Source organism: Gavialis gangeticus, unplaced genomic scaffold, assembly GCF_001723915.1.
Source record: "Gavialis gangeticus isolate Ggan-Ray unplaced genomic scaffold, GavGan_comp1, whole genome shotgun sequence".
NCBI lineage: Eukaryota > Metazoa > Chordata > Crocodylia > Gavialidae > Gavialis > Gavialis gangeticus.
This window is the reverse complement of record NW_017729031.1, coordinates 84,991,805-85,016,555: the sequence shown is the minus strand read 5'-3', so window position 1 is coordinate 85,016,555 and position 24,751 is coordinate 84,991,805. Positions and strand designations below refer to the sequence as shown.

The 24,751-nt window shown below is 45.6% G+C and overlaps 1 protein-coding gene and 1 long non-coding RNA gene across 2 annotated transcripts in view; one reads left to right on the top strand and one right to left on the bottom strand.

Annotated features, from left to right (window-relative positions):
- Window positions 1-24,751, bottom strand: part of FAM207A (family with sequence similarity 207 member A) — a 139,138-nt gene that overhangs the window by 11,289 nt on the left and 103,098 nt on the right. The window contains exons 3-4 of the mRNA XM_019523305.1: window positions 16,827-16,895; window positions 8,505-8,649 (exon numbers count right to left, since the gene is read on the bottom strand). Of these exons, the coding sequence (XP_019378850.1) occupies window positions 8,505-8,649; window positions 16,827-16,895 (214 nt within the window). The remainder of the gene's footprint in view (window positions 1-8,504; window positions 8,650-16,826; window positions 16,896-24,751) is intronic.
- On the top strand, window positions 6,226-11,195 carry LOC109301929. The gene is made up of 3 exons (XR_002098661.1): window positions 6,226-6,560; window positions 7,235-7,399; window positions 10,969-11,195. It is a non-coding gene; the product is annotated as an uncharacterized LOC109301929 (long non-coding RNA).

The window sequence follows — 24,751 nt, the reverse complement described above, 5'->3', positions numbered from 1 at the left end:
CTTCAGGGTTACAGGGACTCTGAGGCAGCATTGACACAAGTAGAAAGAGCAGAGGGGGAATGTTCACCAAACTAAAAATAACTACTGTAAACTCAGAGGGGGGAAAATGCACCAGACTGGAGCAGGAGAGAAAAGATGGGAGTATCCAAATGCCTGGATGCAGACACTGGAAGTATTGAGGGAGAGGAAATCACTAGGATCTGCACACCATATTAAATAGCCCAGGGGCCTAGTAGGAAGCCACTGTTTAATACAGAGTTAATGTTGAGGGCATCAAGAAAACCACACTGTAGGGGGACACTGCATCTCAGTGTTCTACAATGAAAACAGGACCTAGCTCACCAAGTAGATGAGAGTGGTTACAAATGAAATAGCCTTCAGAGCACCTCAATCCCAAGGTAATTACAAACCTGGAGGAAACTCAGAAGGGTAGCTTCAGAAGTAAAAGAGTGCTGGAAAGGCTGGCTGACAGGAAAATGTTAAGCTGACTAAACACAGTTTGGCTACTGATACAGGCACCTACAATTACTGAAGCCATTCATATCAACAAGGGACCACAACTGGGAATTATGACCCAAAGATGACATATATTATGAAGGCCTCCCCTGCTGGGGACTTTAAACCCCATGCCTGGTCATTCTAGCCAAGCATGAGAGATGAGAGATTTCTGGAGGGGTTTAAGTCCCTAGCGGTAGAAGCCCTTCAGCTCCCATAATAGAAGCCTCTGATCCCCCATGCCCACCAGCAGGTTATCAATCAGTTGATTATTGGCCCCTGCCCAACTTGGTGGTGCAAAGGGAGCCCAGGATTGTTATCCCAGGCTTCCCCTGTACTGGAAAGTACTGGCACAATTGGGATCTGGTCCCTGATCCTAAAATTATGCCTTCTGCCATGCACACTTGGGCTAGCAGGAGACAAGATTGCTGGGACTGGGGATCAAGCACTACGGAAGAAAGAGACTTGGGGGTCACCATTGACCACAAGATGAACACGAGCCTGCAAAGCAATGCTGCGGCTAGTAAAGCGACCAAAACACTGGCTTGCATCCATAGATGCTTCTCAAGCAAATCCCGGGACGTCATTCTCCTGTTGTACTCGGCCTTGGTGAGGCTGCAGCTGGAATACTGTGTCCAGTTTTGGGCTCCACAATTCAAAAAGGATGTGGAGAAGCTTGAGAGAGTCCAGAGAAGAGCCACATGCATGATCAGAGGTCAGGAAAACAGACCTTATGACAACAGGCTGAGAGCTATGAGGCTCTTTAAACTGGAAAAGCGCAGGCTCAGGGGTGATCTGATGGTCATCCAAAAAATTTAATCACGGGTGTTCACCAGGACCTGGGGGAACGTTTGTTCACCAGAGCGCCCCAAGGGATGACGAGGTCAAATGGTTGTAAACTACTGCAAGACCGTTTCAGGCTGGACATAAGGAAGAATTTCTTTACTGTCCAAGCCCCCAAGGTCTGGAACAGCCTGCCGTCAGAGGTGGTTCAAGCACCTACATTGAGCACCTTCAAGAGCAAATTGGATGCTTATTTTGCTGAGATCCTATGACCCCAGCTGACTTCCTGCCCCTCGGGTGGGGGGCTGGACTTGATGATCTTCTGAGGTCCCTTCCAGCCCTAATGTCTATGAAATTAAGTCTCACCATGAATGTGCTAGAGGCCTTAGTTCCTGGATGAAGTTTCTGGTCAAAACCAAGCTAGAGACACACCCATCCCAGAAAAGCCCCAAGTCCACTCAGCAGGACGTTGCCCTGTGACATGGGAGATTCCTGCTCGAGTCCCTGCTCTGCCTACTTCAGATCAGGAACCTCAACCTGGCCCTTTCCCATAAAAAATGAGTGCCTTGAACAGTCAGCATATGGGGTCTGAGGTGAGTCTCTCTCTGACTCTTCTGTTCTATTGTTTGTAAATATAAAAAAATCGAATTGCAGCAGGGCTTTCAACCTCCGGTTCCAAATTCCCAAGCAGGTGCCCTATCTGCTGGTCTAGAGAGTCAGCCTGACTTACTCATGCTCAATGAGCATTTAAGTAGTGATATGAAATGTTACAATTCCAACAGAAAAAAATGGGAGCTAAGCTGGATGATTAGGGCACTCGCAAGGGACACAGGCACATATGGGTTTCCTGGTCCAAATCACAGGCACATGGCCTGATCGCAGAGCTAACAGTTGTTTGACGGTGGATGTAGTCTTTCCACAGAAATCTTCCAGAGAGCTCTGTTTCACCTTAACGCAGAACAAGAACATTTTTTAAATGCTGCACATTTTTTGCAGTGTGCGTGCCCTGTTTTGTGACCAGCTCTCTTTACATAGAGCAGTTATAAGAGTGCATGGGCAAGGACTATAGGGCAGCAGGACAGCCAAAAGGCTCCCTCTCCAGGTCCCTGATTTCAGGGTCAAAGATGTACTTTGTTCAAGTAGTTATCCACAGTTTGGGACAGCACAGGGCCCAGCAAACACTCTGCAAGCAATGCAGACAATTTGTGAGCCTGCTTCTACATGGGGCTTAGCTGCAGAACACTGGCACTATGGTACAGGCAGCAGATGGCTCAGATGTGCCAGGAGAAGCTAGGGGGAGGGGTCTGCTTAATTTTGGCCCAAAAACCACTGTGAAACATGGGTCCTTGGGAAGATTCCCCCGGACACCATCTGCACTGGATGCCAGTGAGAGCAGCAGTCTCCTTAAGACCTGTCCAGCAACAGCCTTTCCCTGCATGGCAGACAGAAGGTACCACAGCTTCAGCTGGGTCTATCCCAACAGCAGTCACTGACCAAAAACAGCCTTCCCTATTTTCTGCCTGAGCAGAAGCATTCGCTCTCCCCATTTGCTAGCAGGGAGACCTTTTTCCCAAGCTTCACTGATTACATAACTACACAGCCACTATCATGCTCCCTAGTTTTTAGAAAATAAGGGCTGTTCAAGCCATTCTCCCCACATCTGCTACCTGTCCAGGACAGCTGACTCTTCACTTACCCTCGTCTCATGGACAAATCCTCCAGAATGTACTTTTCCCTGCCAGACCACTGAAGCCTGAACAACACAGGAGCATGTCAATCAGCAAAAAAGAGGAGCAGTGTAGGGCGTTTAACATGCTCCTCCAATTAGCTGAAAGCAGGGGTTATGCAGCTAGATCTCTAACGCTATGCTGACAACTTCCCCCCTAAGTGACTGCTGACAGCCACAGGCCAGAATTTTTGTAACACAATGATCAACTGTGTCATTGCATAACATGGGACTAAGAGCACACGGGGCGGGGAAAAGCAACAAGAACAGATTAACTCCTACGGAGACAAAGTCGGCTTCAAAAAGAAGAATAATTTCCGAGTCTCCCTCAATCACTCTGCTCCACTATCTACAAGCGGCACCTACAGTTATTGACATTGAGGAGAACATCTTTTCCTTAGGGCGCTCACACTGTGCATTCATGTGCACTCAGCTTCACGGCTCTTATGCTACTGCCCTGCCTGCACAGGCTATCCACAGCAACAAGGAGAGAAGGCAATTGTGAAGCCACAGCCACTGGCAAGGAGGCTGTTGGACAGGGGCTATGCCTAGTCATACTTTAAACACATTTCTGGAAGGGGTGAGATTTCAAAGTCGGCATCTCTAGAAAACATATCCTATTTACAGGCAAGCATTCCTAGAAATAAAAATCACCAGCCCCTGAAAAAAGCAGCATATATCACAGGCAGAACTGTCCCCAACACCAAATCCTTTGTAGCTTTCCGTGAGGATTCAACATTCCTTTAGAAACAGCAAGTCCAAGTTTGTGTTCAGAAATTGCTGCAGTTCTATTTTCAGGCATACTCTAGTTCTCACCCCTAGCCAGCCTTATGAAATAGGTCTGTGCTGATGACTCAACCAGCTGTGGTGCTTGGAAAAGTTATTGTGTGAATCTCCAGTAGCATGGCAACTCTGGTTGTGAATGGCAGCCTTGTTTCATTCTGCTTTGTTGCCTTCATTCATTATAAATCAGAATAAAACCCTTCCTGTAATGCTCTGTTACCTGGCAAGAGATCAAATTTCTGGAGAATCTAATCTTTTATTAATAACGCTGACAAATCACTAAAGTATTATCCTTCACTTATGCAACAATTCAAATCCTACAAAAGCTTCTTCCAATTATTTAAGATGCACATGCACATACACAGAGAAAATGGGAGACTAAAGTCACCCTTGCATAAGCCAGAGAAGGGATTTAGCTCCATGGGGTGCAGGTACTGATGTGGTTCCTCCAGCCCAGTGACCTGTGTGAGGAGCAGGGATGTATACTCTGATAGGGGCCCATTCCCTATCTGGGCTAGTCTTGCGCCTCCTGCATCAGTCACACACTGACGTGGGCTGCACTGGCTGGATTTGCCCATCAGAGTGGAACTTCTCTATGCTAGGCTGCTCCCTCAACTGAGCTCTCCAACATTAGAGCCCCAGAGCTGGGACTCCACTGACAGTCTGGAGAAGAACTGGGTTCAAAGTACTATGTTGCTGGAATTCTCCAGTGACGAAGAAAAGGAAGAGAAGCGCTCACATTACAGTGGCTCTGCCTTGTAGATGATGGCACTGCTCTGAGAACGCCAGGCCACAGGAGATTTAAATTATGTAAGCCATTATTCCTCACTGGCAGCATGTCATAGGAAAGAACAGCCCAAGGTAAATGCCTTGTCTACAGGAGTCCTGGGGAAAATCCTCCAGCAGAAATACAGTGAACATTACACACAGTGCTGCCAGAATGCATGGGTGGGTTCGTGCTGCCTCCCAGAAACCACTCCAGACGGGGAGTTTCAAGCCCCACATGCCCCATCTGTAGCCTGCTTTGTCACTATTTGGAACATGTGATTTCATCCAAGAGACTCATACAACTCCAAATCCTGGCTGAGAATCTAAATAGACCAAATTAAAACCCTTTGGGAGATCTGAAACAACACTGGACACATTTGCCCTTCATTGTAGTTAAGCCCAGAAGCCAGTATTTCAGAAAAGTAATAAGAAAAAAAATCATTCAAGAAACTGGGGATCAAGCTGAAGTAGGGAGATTTTCAAACGTATAAGTGCAAGTTAGGTGTCTGAGCCTCCAAAAAGAGTCCCCTTAAGACAAGGAACAGCAGCTCCCCTCATCTGCTCAGATGGGGGCCCAGTCTGAGTCAGTGTTCCCTCCTGACTAGAGCTGGAAGCCCAGCATACAGCATGAGCCCAGCACACAGCCAGTATTCAGGACCCCTCTGGCTAAATCTGGGTGCCTTGCCAAACAACTTTATAAAATCAGCCCAGCCCCAGTCCTTAATCTTTCCTAGTTATGGTAAAAGTAAGCTTCTAGTTCCAGTCAAAGCTGAAGGTTTGGAGATGGGGATGTTTGCAGCATACATCATGTATACTTCCCTCTCCTGGTTGGATACTGCTAAGAAAAACACATGCGGCATCAGGGAGCTAGTAAGAAGACAAATCACCAATCAGAGGTCACAGCTAGTAGGGAGAACAGCGCTATATTAGACATGTGGCGGGCTTGCCAGGTTTCGCCTGGCTCTCTAGGCTTAGGAAACCACAAATGCAATTCGTGGGGCAAAACCCAGCAATCAGAGACAGGCAGGGGAGGAGCCCAGAAGACAGTCCACTTTGCCTCTACTCTAAACGGGGGGCAGGAGTGGATTTAATTGGGAACTACAGTTCCAGCCTCCTGATCGGTTCCTTTTCAATCTGGGGGTGGAGCCCCAGAAAGGGGATATAAGCAGCTGCATGGCGAGCATGTGGCGCAGTCGGTAAGGGACAAAGAAGAAGGATGAGGTCCCAGGGCCAAAAATAGCTGGGAGAGCTTCCCAGTGGGTGTATCCGACTGCCCAGAAGAGCCTGAAAGGTTATGCTGCTGGCCAGAAGCAGCGGGGGTTGCAGGCATCGCTGCAGAGGGTCCACAAGGGACCGGGACCCTGGGAGCCACAGCAAGGTGGCTCAGGTCTCCAACCCTGGCACAAGGCCAGGCATGGGAGCCAGTGCTACCACGGGGTGAGTCATTGCAGGGCACAAGGGGTGGAGAAGGAGGGGCCAGGTAGTCTGAGACCCATTCCCTGCAGTCAGTCCCCCAGGACCCCAAGAACGGAGCAGTTCCCGAGCACAGGGGTGTGTAGGTATTCGGAGTGACAGCCCTGGGCATGCATGAGGCGGCCCAGGCCTGCAACTCCCCCTGAGAAGGATTGAGACACTGGGACGCGTGAGCGAGTCACACCCCTTCCCTGAGCCCTCCCCTGGAGAAACATTAGTTAGGCCAGGGCAGCTTATGGACAACCCCCCACCTGGCTCCTTGGGACACGCAAGTCAGTGGGGCACCGGGTCTCCTACCGGGGAGTGACACTCAGGGGGAGGCAGCCTCACTAGGAGAGGCAGAAGGAAGGGACCCCCTAGAGAACTTTTGTGCCTCACATTTTGGAGTGTTTTATTGATTGCTTGACACATGCATGTATCTTCGGAGTGTTTACTAACTATTAACTGTACGCCTTGTGTTTAGAGTGTCATTTATTGTGGCACTTGCCTGTTCATATCAGTTGGACCATTATGCTTACCTGCTTGTATATGGGTATGTACATAGTTATAGATATATATATATTTGTAACCTGTAAATACTCACCTTAGTTCATATATATTAAATCTGTACCTGGTTAAGACATTGTTTTCTGTTCCTCTTCTACTGAGACACGACAGGTGGGAAGGAACTGCGAGTAGACTGCAGTTGCCATCCCCAGCATGGGTACTCGGCTGGCTTCCCCCCTTCTATTGTTGAGAGGGGGACACTCACTTGGAGACACCCAGGTTACAGAGAGTAAACACAGGAATAATTCTAAAAACTGGGGAACAAACACAGTCCTTCCCAGAGAGGCAATGATCCAAAAAGATTGCCTTCTTCCCTTTCTGCCTCAGCACTGCTCAGCAAAGCCCAGGCATGGTTCACCTCAGACCAAAATTAGCTGGTAACTACAGTGATTGAAAAGCAGTGGCCCCAGGGCCCTGTTGTGTGTCCAGGGACCAGAAGTAGCAGTACTTCCTGCTTACGAGGCTAAGTGAAAGGCACCGACAGGAAACACTACTTTTCAGTTGTATAAAGCCTGATCCCAAACCAGCAGGGAACCTAAGGCAGCTTGGCTTGGCCAAGGACTGGAGGAAATGAGGCAGTTTAACAACGCCTTCCATTTTGAGCTCTCTACTCTGATGCTCACCTACTAAGTACAAAAGCAAGCATCTTACAAACCACAGAATTGCTGTCAAATGGATCTGGTCAGAGTGCACCATGGAGGAACTCCAGTTTCAGAGAGCAGAGCACTGGACTTGGGACTCCAGAGAACCGAGCTCTACTTGCAGTTCTGCCATTGGCCTGCTGGCCACGTCATTTGTCCTGCCTGTTCCTCATCTGTAAAACAGGTAAACTGGATACTGGCTTCCTATTTTAGAAAGTATTTTGAGACCTATGGGTGGAAAACACAAGTGGTGATTCTCAGAGTGCCATGGCACCTTGGGATGCTGCAAGATCCTTTGAAGGGTGATATAAGGTGTGAGGAGTTAAGTGAGGCATGAGCAAATAAGCACAGGCTCAGGCTTGTTCCTAGCTGGATGCTTCCCTGCCCCCACTGGCCAGCTCCTCTGCAAGGAAGTAAGAACCGTGGTATGTAAATTTGTTTTTAACACTGGGTGTCACTCAATTTGCAAAAGTTATAGAGGGGTGCCCCTTGTCCAAAAAGGTTGAGAACCACTGCACCCAAGAGCACCAGCACCAGTCTTACTTTGCTGAATCCTACTTTGAGGGTCTGTTCCATACAGGCTTTCCATTAGAACCCCCGCCCTAAAGTTGATGCCCTCCTCTGAAATGGTCACTCATACCTAGTAGAAGCCTTATCAGGGCTGTGTTGTGATGCTGGCTGCATGCACGATACCCATCCTGCTTTCACCCTGTGTTAGATTAAGAAAAACCTGGTTGCTCAAAGCTTGCTCCCCAGTGTGAAAACTGCTCTCATGTTTTGGTTAAAGCTGTTTTTTCTCAGCCATATGCCATTCATGCTCCAGAGAACTCTTCTTTTCATGAAAAAAATCCCTTTATGGGATTCCAGCAAGTGCAATTCCATACTGACTTACATTAGGAGATAAAGGGCCTAGTTCACAGTTACTCTTGGCCTGCACTTGGGGTAGGGACAGTACTCTGGAGCAAAGGCAGCTTTAAATCACTTGTGTACTGGGTCACAAAACTACACAAAGGACCCAGTGTAACCAAGAGCAGATCCAGGTCTACTGTAACTCGTGCTCTCTTTTCCCCTAGCCTCTGAGGAGAGCAGTTACAGGGCACTCCATCCTTGTCGCACTCTACATCAGAGCTGGGAGGAAGCAAGCAGAGTGCACAAAATTCTCAGGAGGCCTCTTCCACCCACTTTGAGGCTCCTTAAGCTGCACTGGCCACAGAAATAAGTTAGGAGTGTAGCTGAGAACCAGACTGCCCTGCAAGTATGAAAATAAACAGTCATGAAGGAATACGCACGCCTTGGGCTGTTTCCTGCCCTTGGTCAGTTCAGAGAGCTCAGGCAGGGCTTCCATCAAAGGCTGCATGTCTCCCACCACTGGGGTTGCCTTCCGCTTTGCTTCGGCTTTCTGCTTCTGTTTGGCAAGCTTCACACTTGCTATTTCTGACATAGAAAAAGAAAAAAGTGACAAAGGCCATCAGTTTCCCAGCACCCAAAAACCTCTGAGGGATGGCTTCAAAAAAAGGGAGTATAGATGTGATAAAAACCTTCTTACATTAAACACACTTATATGGTGCTTTCCCTCTCTTAAAACTCTATTTGACCCCTTTATTTCTAAACTTAGTTAATCAGAAAACTCCAGCCAGTCCACTAGACATCTCCCCCTTCTTGTTCATTTTAGCAGACTGGGAGTGTGACTCCCAGAATGGTTTGCCAGTGGACTGTTTCTCTCCCATGCCTAGTCACACATTTGTATGATTGCTTGTATCACAATTGTTGGGCTACGGATGGCAGGAGGGAAAAACTCACCCAAATGGGGAAAAGGAGCATTGAAGGCTCGGAGCAGTGGGGTGGATGGCTGGAATGGATTATTAATTGCATAGGCTCCACAAGGAGGAGTGGGAGAGGGGAAGGGGCAGAGGTCCTCTTGCAGACTTTTAGCTTCAAGACCATGCAATATTGTGAAGAGCCGACTTGCATCTGCTGTACTCAAAAGTAAAATGGTCTCATGGCACAAGCACTGGGTTGGATGCAGTTCCCAACTGTGTCACAGACTCCCCTCCATGATTTTGCAGAAGTCATTTGGGCCTCATCTACACTAGGGACTTCAGTTCTTCGAGCTTCAGTTGTTTCTGCTTCAGTTTGCTCAAAACAAGGGAGCATACGCACATTTAACATGCTGTACGGGAGCATCCAAGCTAGGATCCTTGAAGACAACACTATTAAGAAAGCGTGTCCCTAGACTCCATTCTGCATCCATTAAATATTGCTGGGTGTGAGTAGAGCCGATCAGTGCAGGGAGGATCAGGAGTGCTGTCTCCCCACAACCCTATGTGAGATGGACTGGAAAGTAAATCTCAGTCTGTCATTCCTTCCCTACCACAACTGCTCAGCAGGTCTCCACCTGGCTGCCTGCTGTACTGTAAGAGGACAGAGTAACTGGCCAGTATGTAGAATGCAAACAGATAACAGTGATGGAACTAGGTATACTGCCTTCAGTAGCACCTGATCCTGTTCCCCTCTGGGGCTCCTGCAAGCCAACGGGCACTGGAGCAATCAGAGCTTCTCTGTCCCCCCTACATAGCAGCAGCACCCATGGCAGGGAGCCTGAATCTAAAAGATTCACTTGATCTGGATGGCCCCACACAGGGCAGCCTACAAAACCCTGAAGACCAGTTAGTCTTCCAAGTCTATAACTAGCCCTGGGTTAATCTAACATGCCCCAGCTAGATACAGCACTCAGGGGCGATACACCATTGGGGGTCCAGAGTGCAATGTGTTTCAGCTACTCCCTAGTTCCATCCAGGCCACAGAAGGTGACCTGAAAGCCAACTATGCTAACTTGACACCAACTATGCTAACCTGACAGGGGGATGGTGGGCAATTCTGCTTCCTTTGTGGTGTCTGAGTAATACTGCAGCAGCTGAACAGGCCAGAGAGCCTGCTCTATTGATTGTGGCCCCTTGGCCTCAGAATCAATGGATCCTGGTCCCAGGCTAGAAAGCTTGGTCCCCTCTGCTCTGGAGCATTACTAGCTAGTTAGTTCATCAGCATTGTGCTACCCACCCTGCAATCAGCTGTCTGTCCTGTTCACTTCATATTTGCAGGCAGCCCCTTTAAATCAGTTTGTTTGCTACCCTTTCAATTGCCTGAGCTTCTGATGAACTGTGATTCTACAGCACATGGATGTTTGTGACTAATCTGGACAGTAAGCAATTCTCCTTCCAGGCGCCTGCCAAGAGCCCGGCTTTCTGTTCTGCATCAGTTCTTTTTTTACTCTAGCCTTATACAGCTTGGCTACTACTTCACAGACTGCCTAAAAGTTACATACCCAAAAGTTTACAAGCACCTGATTTCCAGCAAACATCCCAGATTCTTTTTCTATGATGTCTTCTTCATCCAAGGAGCCATGCAGTTTCTTCCCACCCTCCTCCCCACCCCAGTGCATGCTTCTAATGGCTAAAGGCTTGCATCAGTTTTCCTTTAGTTGCTTCCCCAGGATGATTTATTTTTGCTTGGAATGGAACATGCTTGTACAAGTTTTGGATTACGCTATTGAACTTGAGTTTCCAGGGTATAAGGATCAGACTCCCAAGAAAACAAGGGATAACCTAAAGAAAAATATCTTGGCATTAAAAAAGAAGGAAAGAACAAGGGAAAGATCAAGCAACAAAATGGTCCAAAAAACATTTACTATTGGGAGGAGGAGTGGGGGGTGGGGAAGAGATAAAGGACATGATTGTGACTACTTTGTAACAATAGGACAGGCAGAGATGAATTTTCTCCATTTGAAAACATAGGCATTTACCACAGCTTCAAGCCAGTGTACTGCGAGCAGCATGGAAATTCTTGTTGTTCTGTGACAAGACTGAACACAATGCATAATAATTTTTTTCTTTAGGCTTGTTTAGAAAGCAGAGTGCTGTGCATTTCCTTGGAGTTTCCACTTGGGGCTCTGATTAAAAACACAAAAAACAACCTGACTGACATAATGAATGCTGATTTTGAGTCTTCTATCAAAAGGGAAGAAGTGATGCATCAGTTCAGGTCATCAGTCTAGCTAGTGAAGCAAGAGTTATAGAGATGTGATCCTATGAATTTCTCCTTCGAGACCTTAATTCAGGAAAGCACTTAATTGCTTATTTAGGTCCCATATAAGTCAATTTCTATGTACAATGTTCTCCATTTAAGTGCATAGCCTTAGGAATGGAAAAAAGGCTACATACCTAGAATATGCACTCATCCAAACTTAATGTAAGCAATGCTCATTAAGTGCACATAAAACTGTCAATGCCATGCTGTTAGCAACCTTGAACATGATGGAAGGCAGCAGCACTGAAATGGATTAGGTCCTATTATTTTCAAGGCTTCTAATAGCAGCTCTTTTACAACAGCTTACTTCTATGGAGTTAAGGAGAGAGTACATTCAGAAAGATGCTATACGCTTAAGTGGCATATACAATTCACCCATATGCAGATAACTGATGTTTGTTACAATGAAAGCAACAGATAACCTGGGAGTGGTTATGCAGTTAAGAATATTACACATATAAAGAAGGGGAGTAATACTGCACACACTTAAAACTGAGCCCGAGCATAATCACTTTCCTGAATAAGGGCCTTAATTGGTGCGGGAAGTTACAGAATTAGCACTCCTAAAACAAATCAACATGCCTATGCAATAAGGACTTCACACAGTTAAGGGAGTTAATCAAGCTAAGGGCAAATTACAGGCAGCGAGATGGATACAAAAGCAGCCAGTGAATTCAGAAATAATGGAAATAGCCAGGGAGGGAGTTGAAAGATAACATGGAACTCAGAGAAGTCCTGAAACAGGCAGACAGTTATTTTTCAACCCACACCCACAATATCGCTACTTCGGGAAGTCTGGCAGACCAGCCATAGCACAAATGCTGACCCAACAGCTTGGACTGGCTTCTGACACAAAGGGAACTTTTACAAGCACTTCTCAGATTTTGCTTAGATCACAAGACATGCATTAACTTTGCACCAATTTAAAGAATAATTGAAATCTAAAAAAAAAAAAAAAATTCAGAAACAGCAGCAAAATGGGGATTTAAACTTCAGTGTTGGCTGCACTGAAGAGTTAACAGGCAAGGTGGCACAGGCTTTTCCTTTTCTGGCTCTGCTACTGGCCTACTGAGTTTCTTCCCTTCTTCCCGTCTCAGGTTCCTCCCCTCTGCCCATCTAAAAAAAGAGACAGTGATTATGACTGGCCAAACTGTACAGTGCTTTAAGATTATGGATATATGCTATACCAGAGCTGGGCACTCCTATTCATAATGCCAACTCTCCAGTATTACAAAACATGAAACTGGCTTAACAAATGACAATTTAAAGGGTGGAGTTGCCTATATTTATGCCCAGGGCTGAGGTGACTATCATGTTCAAATCTATCATACTCAAGTCACTCTGCAATTAGAACTACAATCTGATTTTAAAAAATAGCAGCAGTAGCAATTTCAGGTGACTGGCTGATTGCAGCAGACATGACTTTATGAAAAACTAGGAATATTGCAAAACTCATTAAAAAAAATCTTAAGAGGTGGCAACAGTGGAACATTTTGAATCACTGGTAGGTGAAGTACCTCATTACACTTAGTGTTATCTTAAAAGTGCAAAAATGGCACTGTTAGCAGAAAACTGATTAGTTGATTTTTTTTTAATTCCATACTACTTTTAATGGAGGATTTTTTCTGCTTTTATGCTGTTTTGTAAAGTCTTTTTAGTTAGTCAGCTTTTCTCTTGTTACATGACCATAGTCCAGGTGCTAACTTTTGCTGACTTTCCAGTTACAGTGATCTGAGGGGGTTCTGGTAAGATTAATAGGTAGTCAATTTTCAAGCAAACTGATTTACAGTCCAGCAATGTCCTTTTAAAAGCTTGGTGAAGCAATAGGAAGGTCTGGGGATTTAGACATTTTAAGGCTGCCTAAATGTTTCCATTCAAGTCTTTTTCTATTGCTTATAAACCCTCTCAAACATTTACCTTTGGGGCTGAAATTTTCTACTTCCACATGCTGCCCCCAATTACAGTTTTCTGGAAAGTCCAAGTTAAAGCAAGCAAGCAAGCAAGCAAGCAAGCAAGCAAACATTTATCTGATAGTGAGCAAGAAACATGTATTCTTAGCTCAGCCCTAGGCTGCCATATCATCTTGGGCAAGACTTCTTGTAACGTGCATGTGCAAAGGATCTGCTTGGAAAAAAACATCACCACACACACTTAGTCCTAGCATTTTATCACTCTGAATGCTTAATTTTATGGTACCAAACTTCTAGGGAGTGGTTGCCACACTAGTCTGGAGGAGCCCACCATGTTTCTAGGAGAAGTAAGAGATGCTGGGCTTTCCCTTTTCACATAATACATACTGAGATTGTGGAACTCACTTCTGCAGGACACTGTTGAGAGCAAGAGCTTAAGGAGACTGACAGACAGACTGGATATCAGTGTTACATATAAAATATCCAGATTCCTAAGAAACTCTTACAAATGTTGGAAGGGATTTAAAAATCGTATGTTCCAGGGTTTAAGCCAGTCTTTAACATGAAAGCGTAAGGATCAACTCCTTGCCATCAAGGGTTCTTGCACCCTCCACTGAAGTTCATTGTTGGCCACTGTCAGAGACAGGAGACTGAACTAAATGGACCCAGTCTGACACAACCTAGATGATTCCAAAACACCTATAAGAGTTACAGGTGCTATGGAGATGTTGAGTTGCACAAGCATTGAAATTGCAACTGACAAGCCAGATGCTGGGACTCCTGGGACTATCCCCATGTTGTAACCCAATACTAAGGCACTGAAGTTGCTGGCACACGTGATATGTTGCTGGAGCTAGGTGGTGTTTCTGGCTTTTCTTAATAACCACAGCAAAACATGGTAGATGTTATGCAACAAAGGAGCCAGGGCTATTCTAGTGCTTACTTTGTCAAGATCTGGCTACAGCAGGACCCAGGAAAATTGTGACCTACTGGACTGAAATTTATAGACAGCAGGTGGGAAGAAAAAGTGCAGATTGATGAAACTTTCCTAATGAGGGGGAAACAGTTCAATTGTGGAAAGACACTGACAAAGCTTCAATGCTTAGAGTGAGCTGTCCTGACCTGCTGATATTAGATGGAACTGGCTGACAAGGCTGTCCAGGGCTGGAGTTGCACATTGTAGTGGAGTCTCCTACTTCCGTCTGCTATTGCATATTCTCATTGCCAGGCGCATGGGTATAAAGTCATGGGTGTGCATGGGTTTCCGCAAGGAATCCATTTCTAAGCACTTGGGGAGAAGGTGATTAGGAACAGTCAGTATGGATTCACCAAGGGCTAGTCACACCTGACCAACCTAATTGTCTTCTATGACAAGACTGGCTCCATGGATGCAGGGAGAGCAGGGAACATGATATACCTTGAATTCAGCAAGGCTTTTCATACAATCTCCCACAACATTCTTGCAATCAAGCTATGGAAGTATGGGTTGGATAAATGGACTGTAAGGTGGGCAGCAAACTGGCTGGATCATTGGACTCAAAGGGCAGTAATCAATGGCTCAATGTCTAGCTGGCAGCTGGTATCAAATGGAGTGCCACAGGGGTCAGTCCTGGGGCTGGTTTTGTTCAATACTTTCATCAACAGCCTGGAAGATGGGATGGAGTGCACCCTCAGCTAGTTTGCAGATGGCACCAAGCTAGGGGGAGTAGTAGGTATATACTGAAGGTTAGGGCCAGGATTCAGAAAGACCTCGAAAAATTGGTGCATTGAACCAAAAGAAATCTCAGAGACTCAATAAAGAGAAGTGTAAAGTCCTTCACTTAGGACAGAACAATCCCATGCACAGGCTGAGCACTGAATGGCAAAGCAGCAGCTCTGCAGAGAAGGACCTGGGGGTTACAGTGGACAATAAACTGAATATGAGCCAGTAGCGTGCCCTTGTTGCCAAGAAAGCCAATGACATACTGGGCTGCATCAGTAGAATTGTTGCCAGCAGATTGAGGGAAGTGATTATACCCCTTTTTGGCACTGATGAGACCACATCTGGAGTACTGTAACCAGTTCTGGACACCCCACCCCCCCAACACACACTACAAAAAAGATGTAGGCAAATTAGAGTCCAGCAGAGGGCAGCAAAAATGGTTAGGGGGCTGGGACACATGACTTCAGAGAACAGGCTGAGAGAGCCTAGAGAAGAGAAGACCTGGGCAGGGAGGAGGAAGAATTTAATAGCAGCCTTCAGCTACTTGAAGGGTGGTACCAGAGAGGATGGGGCTAGACTGTTCTCAGTGGCAGATGACAGAACAAGGAGCAATGGTCTCAAGTTGCAGCAAGGGAAGTTTAGGTTAGATATTAGGAAAAGCCTTCTTACTAGGAGGGTAGTAAAGCACTGGAACAGGTTACCCAGAGAGGTTGTGGAATCTCCATTCTTGGAGGTTTCTAAAGGCCTGGTTAGACAAACCCTTGGCTGGGATGATAAATTGGGGATGGTTCTGCTTTGAGCAGAGTCTTGAACTAAATGACCTCCTGAGGTCCCTTCCAACCCTAATCTTCTGTGATTCTACAAAATAGAGGAAGAGGAGATCCCACTTAGTATTTGAGGCTGGGCTACTGGGAAGCACATTAAAGCAAGCAGAAGAGGCCTAAGGAGTGTTAACTGAGCACTGTGGCTTGGAGTTCAAAGCACCTTAAATGTCACAGACTAAACTAAACAAAAATACATCTCCATATGCACAAGGTTCAACTACTTCCCTTGCCAAGGGCTTGGTTTTGTCCAACTCAGAGGCATCAGAGTCCAGCCCTACAAAAGCACTTCAACAAGTTGGCTGATCCGTAGCTTCTGGGACAGATCAGCACCATAACCTGCCACCTTGCGGGCCTCCCCTCATTTGGGGTATGCATCTTGCAGCGCGATTGCTGCTGTGACCACTGCTCATGTGCCCAGTTTGGCTTCAATTAGTAGTAAGAACTAACTGCTCTGAGATTGACAGAGTTTCTCAAGCAGGTTTTAGAGTACACATTTTGCTCCTTGCTTCCACAGCTACTCAGCTGGCAGCTGATATTCCTAGTCTGAAGCTAGCTCAGGAACATCTGAAAGGGCTGCCGTTACAGTAATCCTACCATATAGGCAGCTTTTTGTTAAACACCACCACAAACTCTCTCCAGGTTTTAGAGTTCCATTTTCCCCACCTGCCCTGCAGGGCTCCATGTGAAACTACATTTGTCAGTGTTCCCTGGGCTCCTGGACAGGGAAAGAATCGCCAAGACTTGGCTAGAGCCAGTCTAGATGCCCTGGTGCTGACTTCCCAGCTCACCTGCTAATGAACTCCACTTTCAGGCCCCAAAACCAAAGTCAGCAGAATGGGTGTTTCCAAAGCCACATAACCCCTTCCCAAGCCCATTCCCTTTCTTCCTGCGAGTACACTCCCCTTTCCTCTGGCTCCGGCTCCTGAAATGGGTTCATACTACCCCACAAGTTCTCACTTAAATCCCCGAAGGGTCACTACACGCCACAGACTTGGAATGTGCTTGGTCTAGCACCGAGAGCAGAAGAGTGCTTCTAGGGGCTGTGTGGAAGAGCCCATGAGAAAGCCATCCTCTTATCAAGAGGGTACTTACTCTGCAGCCATCTCTCTTTTCTCAACTTCATTTTTTCTTTCTTTGACAAAAGTGTTTTTTCCTCTACATCTGAAAAACAGAACATAAGAGAACTGTGAGCAGTACTTCCACTTCTGGCTTTTCCACCACCCTTCTCCCCTCAGCTCCACTCAACCAGTTACTCTCATAACCAGCACTAGAAACTTATACAGGCAATCCCCCCTACCGCCCCTGCTTAGTGCTCTTAATTGGTTCCTGAAAAAATGAGCGTTAAGCGAAACTGAAAGTATTGATGACCCAAGATGGTGACCACAATTGTTTTTAATGACTCAAGATGGCGACCACGAGCATTATAGCAAAACTCGCTGAGTGCTAAGCGAAATCAGGCATCAATTTAAAATGAGCATTATAGTGAAATAGCGCTAAGTGAAACAGCGTTAAGTGGGGGTTGCCTGTAAGCTGAATGTACTGCCGCTAACTGGCATCACAGGAGCCAGCACTGCCCCATGTGTTGCAGCTGCCCCAGGTGCAGACCTGCATTGTGAACAAGAATTTACCCCCACTCCTCACAAATGCAATAGTTTACTTGAAACATCAAGGCATGAGAAATTGAGCAAGTGCACACTCTAGAGAGGATCCATATGTGAAAAAACATACTAGGCTGGAAGGCATAAGATCAGACTTCTGCTTCCTGTTCTTTCACTGACCTACTGCATGTTGAACACGTCAATTTGTCAGCCCCCTCTCCCCTCTTCCTACCTTGCTTGTTTCCCCTTCTACCATATCTGTCTCTCCTCTGTGGAGATTGTAAGCTCTTTGGGAAAGGGGTGGCCTCCTTACTTAATCTCTGGCCTAATGGGGTCCTCCTCTTAATTATGAAAATTGGACATTACTGTAACTCTACTATTAATAATAAACTGCACGGTTAAGAGCTAGACAGAGTGCCAAATTTAGGTTTCAGCTGGCTGTCAGAGGCCACTAGGTAATTGCTGAAATCGAGTGCCTTATAAAATAAAGACCTCTCAAGCACTTTATATTACCATGGCTAATATTTTATCTTCTGGAAAAACAGAAGAAAAGTGTGATCATAATAGTCTTCCTAAGAAAGATCCAATTCTGTTGGCTTGTCTCTGGATGAAATATGGACCAAGCAATATTGACAGAGGAAGAACTCAAGTTATGACTAATTACTTGCTTCTCCCATTCAGGACAAAATACTATCAACAAACGTGGAAAAGACGTGGGAGAGTAAAAGCTCTACCCCCTTGTCTAAAGAAATATCCAACCAATGATGGATATTGGCAATTCAATGAGGTTCTGGAAACTACTGAATTGCACAAGTTTTTGGCCAACTGAAGACAATGTTTTCTCTAATGTTGTTCAAATCACCCTGTAGAGTTATAATTCAGGGGTATAATTCAATATAACATTCTCTTTTTTTGTTGTTGCTTACCTGAGAAGAAAAAGGCATAAGACCTTTTAACAGGAGCTAGACTTAAACAAAGCCAGGCTTGTACAGGAAAGGGTGGACAAAACTGAAAATATTAAACTAATCTGACAATTTAATTCTGGCTTGAAACAACACAGGTTATTAGTATTCAAATTTTATTTTCTTGTGGTTCCACTAGGAGATTTATTTACCACAGTAACAAGAGAGAGTGGAAGTAAATCCTTCCCTGGGAACTCTAACATATATTCCCCATATTCAGCATTGTAAGGTAGCATTTGTAGCGACTGAAGAAGTTCCTATCAACATCTTGGTCTCTAGAATGAAGACCAGGCATTCAAGAACACACACTTCCCAGATGGAGACACTTCTGCTTCTAGAACCACAAGTATGACAGTCCAGCACATGCCCACCATGTATGCAGACCCCAAATTGAAATCTTAAATCCAGCGATTCTCAACCAGGGTGCCGCAAGAGCCTTTCTAGGGTGCCACCGAGTACCACACAGGGGTAGCACTGTTAGGTATACAAACGTGATAAACCCAAAGATTTCAAATAGGATTCCAGTTTCAAAAACACTGACCTGTTGTGGGCTTTGAGTTCTTTGCAACAGAAAAACTGCCCTCTTGGTTTTCACTTTTTTGACTACAGAAAAAAATAAGAGCTGTCATTTCCTGAGGGGTGCCTTGAGTACAGTGAAAGGTACCTTTAGTTTAAAAAGGTTGAGAACCACTACCTTAAACTTCGAGACAGTGCTTTTTCCCCCCAAATTCCTGCGATTTCAGCACCAGGGAAGCAAGAGTGAATCACCAGAAGCGGATGGAATGCAAATCATAAAATAGACCCCAAGGATCTGAACAACTGCCCAGACTTGACGACACTCACTCAATTTCTGGCTAACACTGAGCGAGTGTTTCTATTTCTCTATGTTTTCTATTCCCTGCCCCTCTACCCTCAACCTTCCCCCACTGAAAACATGTTCATTACTTCATTGGGAAAACAGTGCCTGGAATGATCTGTTAATGAAAAAACATGTTAACCAGCTGGCCACTTCTAGCAATAACAATAATTCAGTTATTTATGCCCCCCTCCTCCCAAAAACAGCAACAGAATATTTAAGGAAACACAAAAGCTGCCTTTTTGGCAGTGGTACAGCCTTCAGTCAGGCAAGCAAGACAGAAATCCCTACAGCAAGTCCCAAAAAGGAATTACTTTTGGGATTATTTTCTCTCAAACGATCCTATGGGCAAAGATCAAAGTCTTTAAAAGTATTCAAGGATCCTGAAAATTTAAAATGCCTGATTTAGATAGAACAATCCTTACTTCCCAACCCTCCAATGCTAATACAACAGGTCAGGTCACAGCAGCAGAGTCTGTTCCATCACATTATACACACTGCACTTTCTTATGATTAGTGGGAATTTATACTCTAAGGACATGGCTGGCAGTGGAATCAAGGCAGGTGGCCCAGGGAGTCCACATGGACCCAGTGATGTTACTGGAATACTGTACAGGTAAAACCATTTAGTTTTTGGCTGAGCCACAGCCCTAACAGCATCCTGCTAGTCATACACGTGCCGCTTGCCACATTTGTGCTGTTTCTGTTTAGACTGTGCTTCTCTGAGCAGAGAACGTGTCTGTCTCATACAATGCTGAGCCATTTACAAACATATCCCATCCATAAGGCTATGTTAAAGGAATGCCAAAGCTCTGCAACTGAGTACTTAAATCCAGAATTGCCAATGTTAAGGCTTCATGAGCAGGTTTCACTTTGCTCCTCTGTGTAAACCCTGAAAATCAGGGTCTAGGCAAAAATCTCTCCCCATAATATTTAACATGTAAATACCAAGCAATATTTTCATGAACAAACAGTTGTCATTCACATCCTCTCCAACCTTTTGATCGGGGGGTGGGGCGGGGATTTAAAAAAAAAAGTTTTAAAAAGCAAACATTTTGGGGATTCTCCCAATTATGGTAGAGTCCTGAACTGAATGCTACCCATAATTACATCATGAAATAACATATTATTTCTGTAACCATCAATTAACCACAACATATTCGATTACTATATGCTAATTTGTGCATGCTGGAGCCCAGGAGAATCATTTATGTATACAAACAGGGAAGAAGGCTGGCTATTATACATCAGGGTTTTCTTGTTCCAAATGTTACAGCAGTTTTTTGGGTGAAAGAACATTTCTCTGCACATTTCTTCACTCAAGCAACTCCTTTGCCTTAGTTCCAGCCCCACCCAATTGCTGTAAAGGAAGATGAAAAGGAAGAGGAAGATGTCCCCGCCCTGTTTCTGAAAGCACTAACGCACTCCCACCACTCCAAAGCTTACCTCCTTCACAGAAAGTGGGTATTGCAACCTCCTGGGTAAAAGTAGGACAGATGGGGAGTAGCACAAAGCCCATACATCTTCATCACATTTGCCAAAATCTTGGCAGATAAGCCAGCTCAGAAGCAAATTCAAGCACTTAGCAAAGATTTCATGCCACTCTCTCCTCTCCCCCTGTAAGCCAGCCAGGATCCAGAAGTAGACCAGGGCTCTATTCACCTCTATCCCCACCAGGCTCACCACCAAGGTCTGCAACCAGCCAAGGGCATGGCAAGTGACAGAAGTATTCAGGACAGTTCTCCACCTCAGCCACACAACCCTGTAGAGCTGCAAGTGCATGCCTATGTATCACTAAAATCCAGGTTGGGTGTGGATGACATCTAGGGGTTCAGAAAATTTGCAAAGACATAGTGGCTCTGATAAGGCCCTATGAACTTCCTTCCTACTCATTCCCACCTATGAAGCACATCTCATCAGCAATGGTCTTGTACAGAAAGGTCAGTAAGGAAGAAAGCCATACTCCTCTGGCTGTTCTCTTTTTCGGTAATAGAAAGTGGGGAAGAGATTTCCCTCACCAACATAACAATCTACCTAGTCTCCCCAGAGTCCAAACTGCTCTGGAGCTCTTCCTCTTCTTTTTCCTGCACCGCCATGGAAGGTCCCATCTCTCCCCAATCTCTTGCTTTACTCTTCTCCCCTCCCTGCCTCCAATGCACACCAGATGAGTTATTCCTGTGTCTTCTTCCATCCTCATTTCTGAGGAATCTTCCACTTCTGTTTCCAATTCTGCCCTTGGAAACAAAAAGGTCAGCCTCCACCTTCACCTAAATCAGGAAGACTGCCAGAAAAAACCCACCAGTTTCCAGCCAAGCCTAGAAACTTCAGCCCAAGACACAGCACCATGGAGAGTTAGAAAGATGAAAACTGGGACCAAAGGAAAAGTACATTCATACCTTAAAGGTAGTGGGAGCTATATCAGGCATCTTTCCTACCTAAAGGTATTCACATAAGCAGATTTAGCAACTCAGCCCAGCCTCAGCAGATGTTAGGAGCAGCCCTAGCACCACATGCAGCCTATGGAGTGAGCAACACTGCCCTACTCTGCAGCATGGGAACAAAGGCCCACATGAATTTCTGTTACCAGAGCCCCAAAGGCCCAGCATGGTCCCCGTGGCCATGGGATTTGTCTTCATATTAAAAACAAACTGCTCCCACATGTTCTCCAGTACCCAGGTTACACCTCAGGTTTCTGGGTAGCTGCCAGCATTCCCCTCCCCACAAAATGCTGTGCTATGTACCAAATAACGGCATATTGAACTCCTGAACTGGTACACAGCACAACAGGTCTCACTTTTCTTTCTCTGAAAGACAGGCCTCCAAATGGGTTGAAGCTTTTCAAACACACAAAAAGCAACTGGAAAAAATAAAGAAGTCACTGGAGAACATTTTAAATCCCCCCTCCTGCTTAATCACTGCCTGTGCTGTCCCAATAGCTTCTATTTATTTGGCTTGCACATACCTCAGAGATCATGAGATTAGCTCCACTGCATATATATATTTTAATTGGATTAAAATCCAGAGGGTTTTAAATTTTTTTCCCCCCATTCTACATGCGATTTAGTGAAATTAGCTTTAGAAAACTTGGTTCAGAGCAAAAAGGTTGGTGGACGCCCACTTATATTAGTTATGTGTAATTTACTTTGTGTAAATTTGACAATTACTCTTCTAGTGAGTGAGAGTTGTGATCTTTTGATCTATACAGTACAAACCCCTAAATACACAAAAGGCTTCTCCCTCCTGCAAACTACTTGCCTATGACTCTTAGCAATACTCAGGACCCTGTTTTCATGATAAAGAGAGAGAGCTTTTCCTTCCTTCCCCACTCCCAAGTAAATGCATTTGTTTTGTAAAAAATATTACTGTCACAAGAACCTGGTTTTACTATTATTTTTAAAAATAGGGTTAATGTAGTGGTATTACTTCAGATACTGACACTTGAAGAAACAGCCCAAGAGTATAACGCTCACAATAAAACAGTGAAAGTTCACAACACTGCGATCTGATGGGTCGGGGTCTTCCAAAGTATGAAAGCAGCTCAGTGCCCCTTTTTGAGAAATTAATAAAATCATTTTGTGCAGAAGCATCACCCTAAAATGTTATTCCCAGGACCTAGATGCTGTAACATCAGTGGGGCTCCTGCTAAACAAACACAGGATCTTGGCACACCAGGGTACCATATAAAATGAAGTTAAATAATAACGTGTTCAACCCGTCATACAAAAGAAAAGAAAACCCAATATATTTCCCCTACAAATTTTGTAGACAAGCATGTTCACTTCCGAAGTGTTGAAAAGGGCTGAACAAAGGATTTTTATTACTAAAAAACCCAACAACAACAACAACAACTTTAAAAACTGTTTAGTACTTCTGTAACTGAAAGCATGCTGAATTGTTAGGCACAGGGGCCTGGCAGTGACTGCTATACTGCCTCCTACCTCCATGTCCCAATGAGAGCTGCACCACAGAAATGGTGATCTTCTCTTTACCACTAACAATCTCTCTCCTATCAAATTATTTAAAATATTGCCACTCTGAGGAGATAGCTAAGAACTGCAGCCACCCATTTTCTAGGGCAAAGCATTTTACAGTAATCTGCTTGGCCATTTTTAAACAGCTACATCTGGAACAGGAAGGCTGCTCCACCCCTCCGCCCTCAAAATAAGCCACCACAGCAATGACAGCAAGAATGGTATGCCACCTACACAGAACCAAGGAGCCCTCAAGTCCCTAGGATGGGTGGGACTAACCACTAGTGACTGAGTGACTAACTAGAATCTCACATCTGGCATCTCTAATCTATACCATGCAGACCATGCCACTCTTAGGAGGCAAGTGTGATCATTTGATGTATTCATACTTAGATACAGAAGCAGACCAAGGGAGACGAGGTTGATGTCATTTATCCGGACTTCAAGGAGGCCTTTGACTTGGTCTCCCATGATGTCCTCACGACCAAGTTGGGGAACTGTGGCCTCGATCATCTCACAGTCCAATGGCTTGGAAACTGGCTCTGGGGTCGGACCCAAAGAGTACTAGTTGATGGGAACAAATCAAAGTGGTGCAATGTGACCAGTGGCGTCCCCCAGGGCTCAGTGCTTGGGCCATTACTCTTCAATATCTTCATTAAACACATCTGGATTTGGGCATCAGATGCAGACTGGCAAATTTTGCAGACGACACTAAACTATGGGGGAAGGTGGTCACGCTGGAGGACAGGTTGGGGATACAGACTGACCTGGACATGCTTGCAAAGTGGGCAGGCATAGACCTGATGGCATTCAATATACAGAAATGCACGGTACTCCACCTTGGGAGAAAAAAACCCCCAGCATCACACTTATAGGCTTGGCGATGCTACACTTGCTAGCACCGCAACTGCAAGAGACTTGGGGGTCTTAACTGATCACAGGATGAACATGAGCTCCCAGTGCAAAGCCGTGGCTGGCAGAGCAAACCAAACTCTGGCATGCATCCACCAATGCATCTCAAGCAAAACCAGGGACATCATCCTCCAACTTGACTCGGCCTTAGTGAGGCCTCAGCTGGAGTACTGCATCCAGTTTTGGGCCCCCCACTTCAGGAGGGACGTGGATAAGCTTGAGAAAGTCCAGAGGAGAGCCACCCATATGATCAAAGGCCAAGAGAGCAAGCCTTACGAGGAGAGGCTGAGGGACATGGGACTCTTCAGCTTGAAGAAGAGAAGGCTCAGGGGGACTTGGTGGCTTCCTGTAAGTATATAAGGGGGGTGGCATCAGGATCTTGGAGAACTGTTGTTCACCAGGGCTTCCCAAGGGATAGCTAGGTCTAACAGCCACAAACTTCTAGAAGGCCGATTCAGACTTGATATAAGCAGGAACCGGGACTTCTCCCCCACTGGGATTCAGGACAGACTCAGAAGAGGCACCGCCAGGCCTAGGGTCAGGGAGGACCTAGTTAGGGAACTTCTGGTAGGTCTGGATGTGTTCAAATCAGCAGGTCCGAATGCTCTCCACCCCAGAGTGCGGTGCGAATTGGCAGGGGTCATTGTGGGGCCCCTGGCATGGCTTTACGAGCACTCGTGGTGCTCTGGCAAGGTGCCGGAGGACTGGAAAAGGGCCA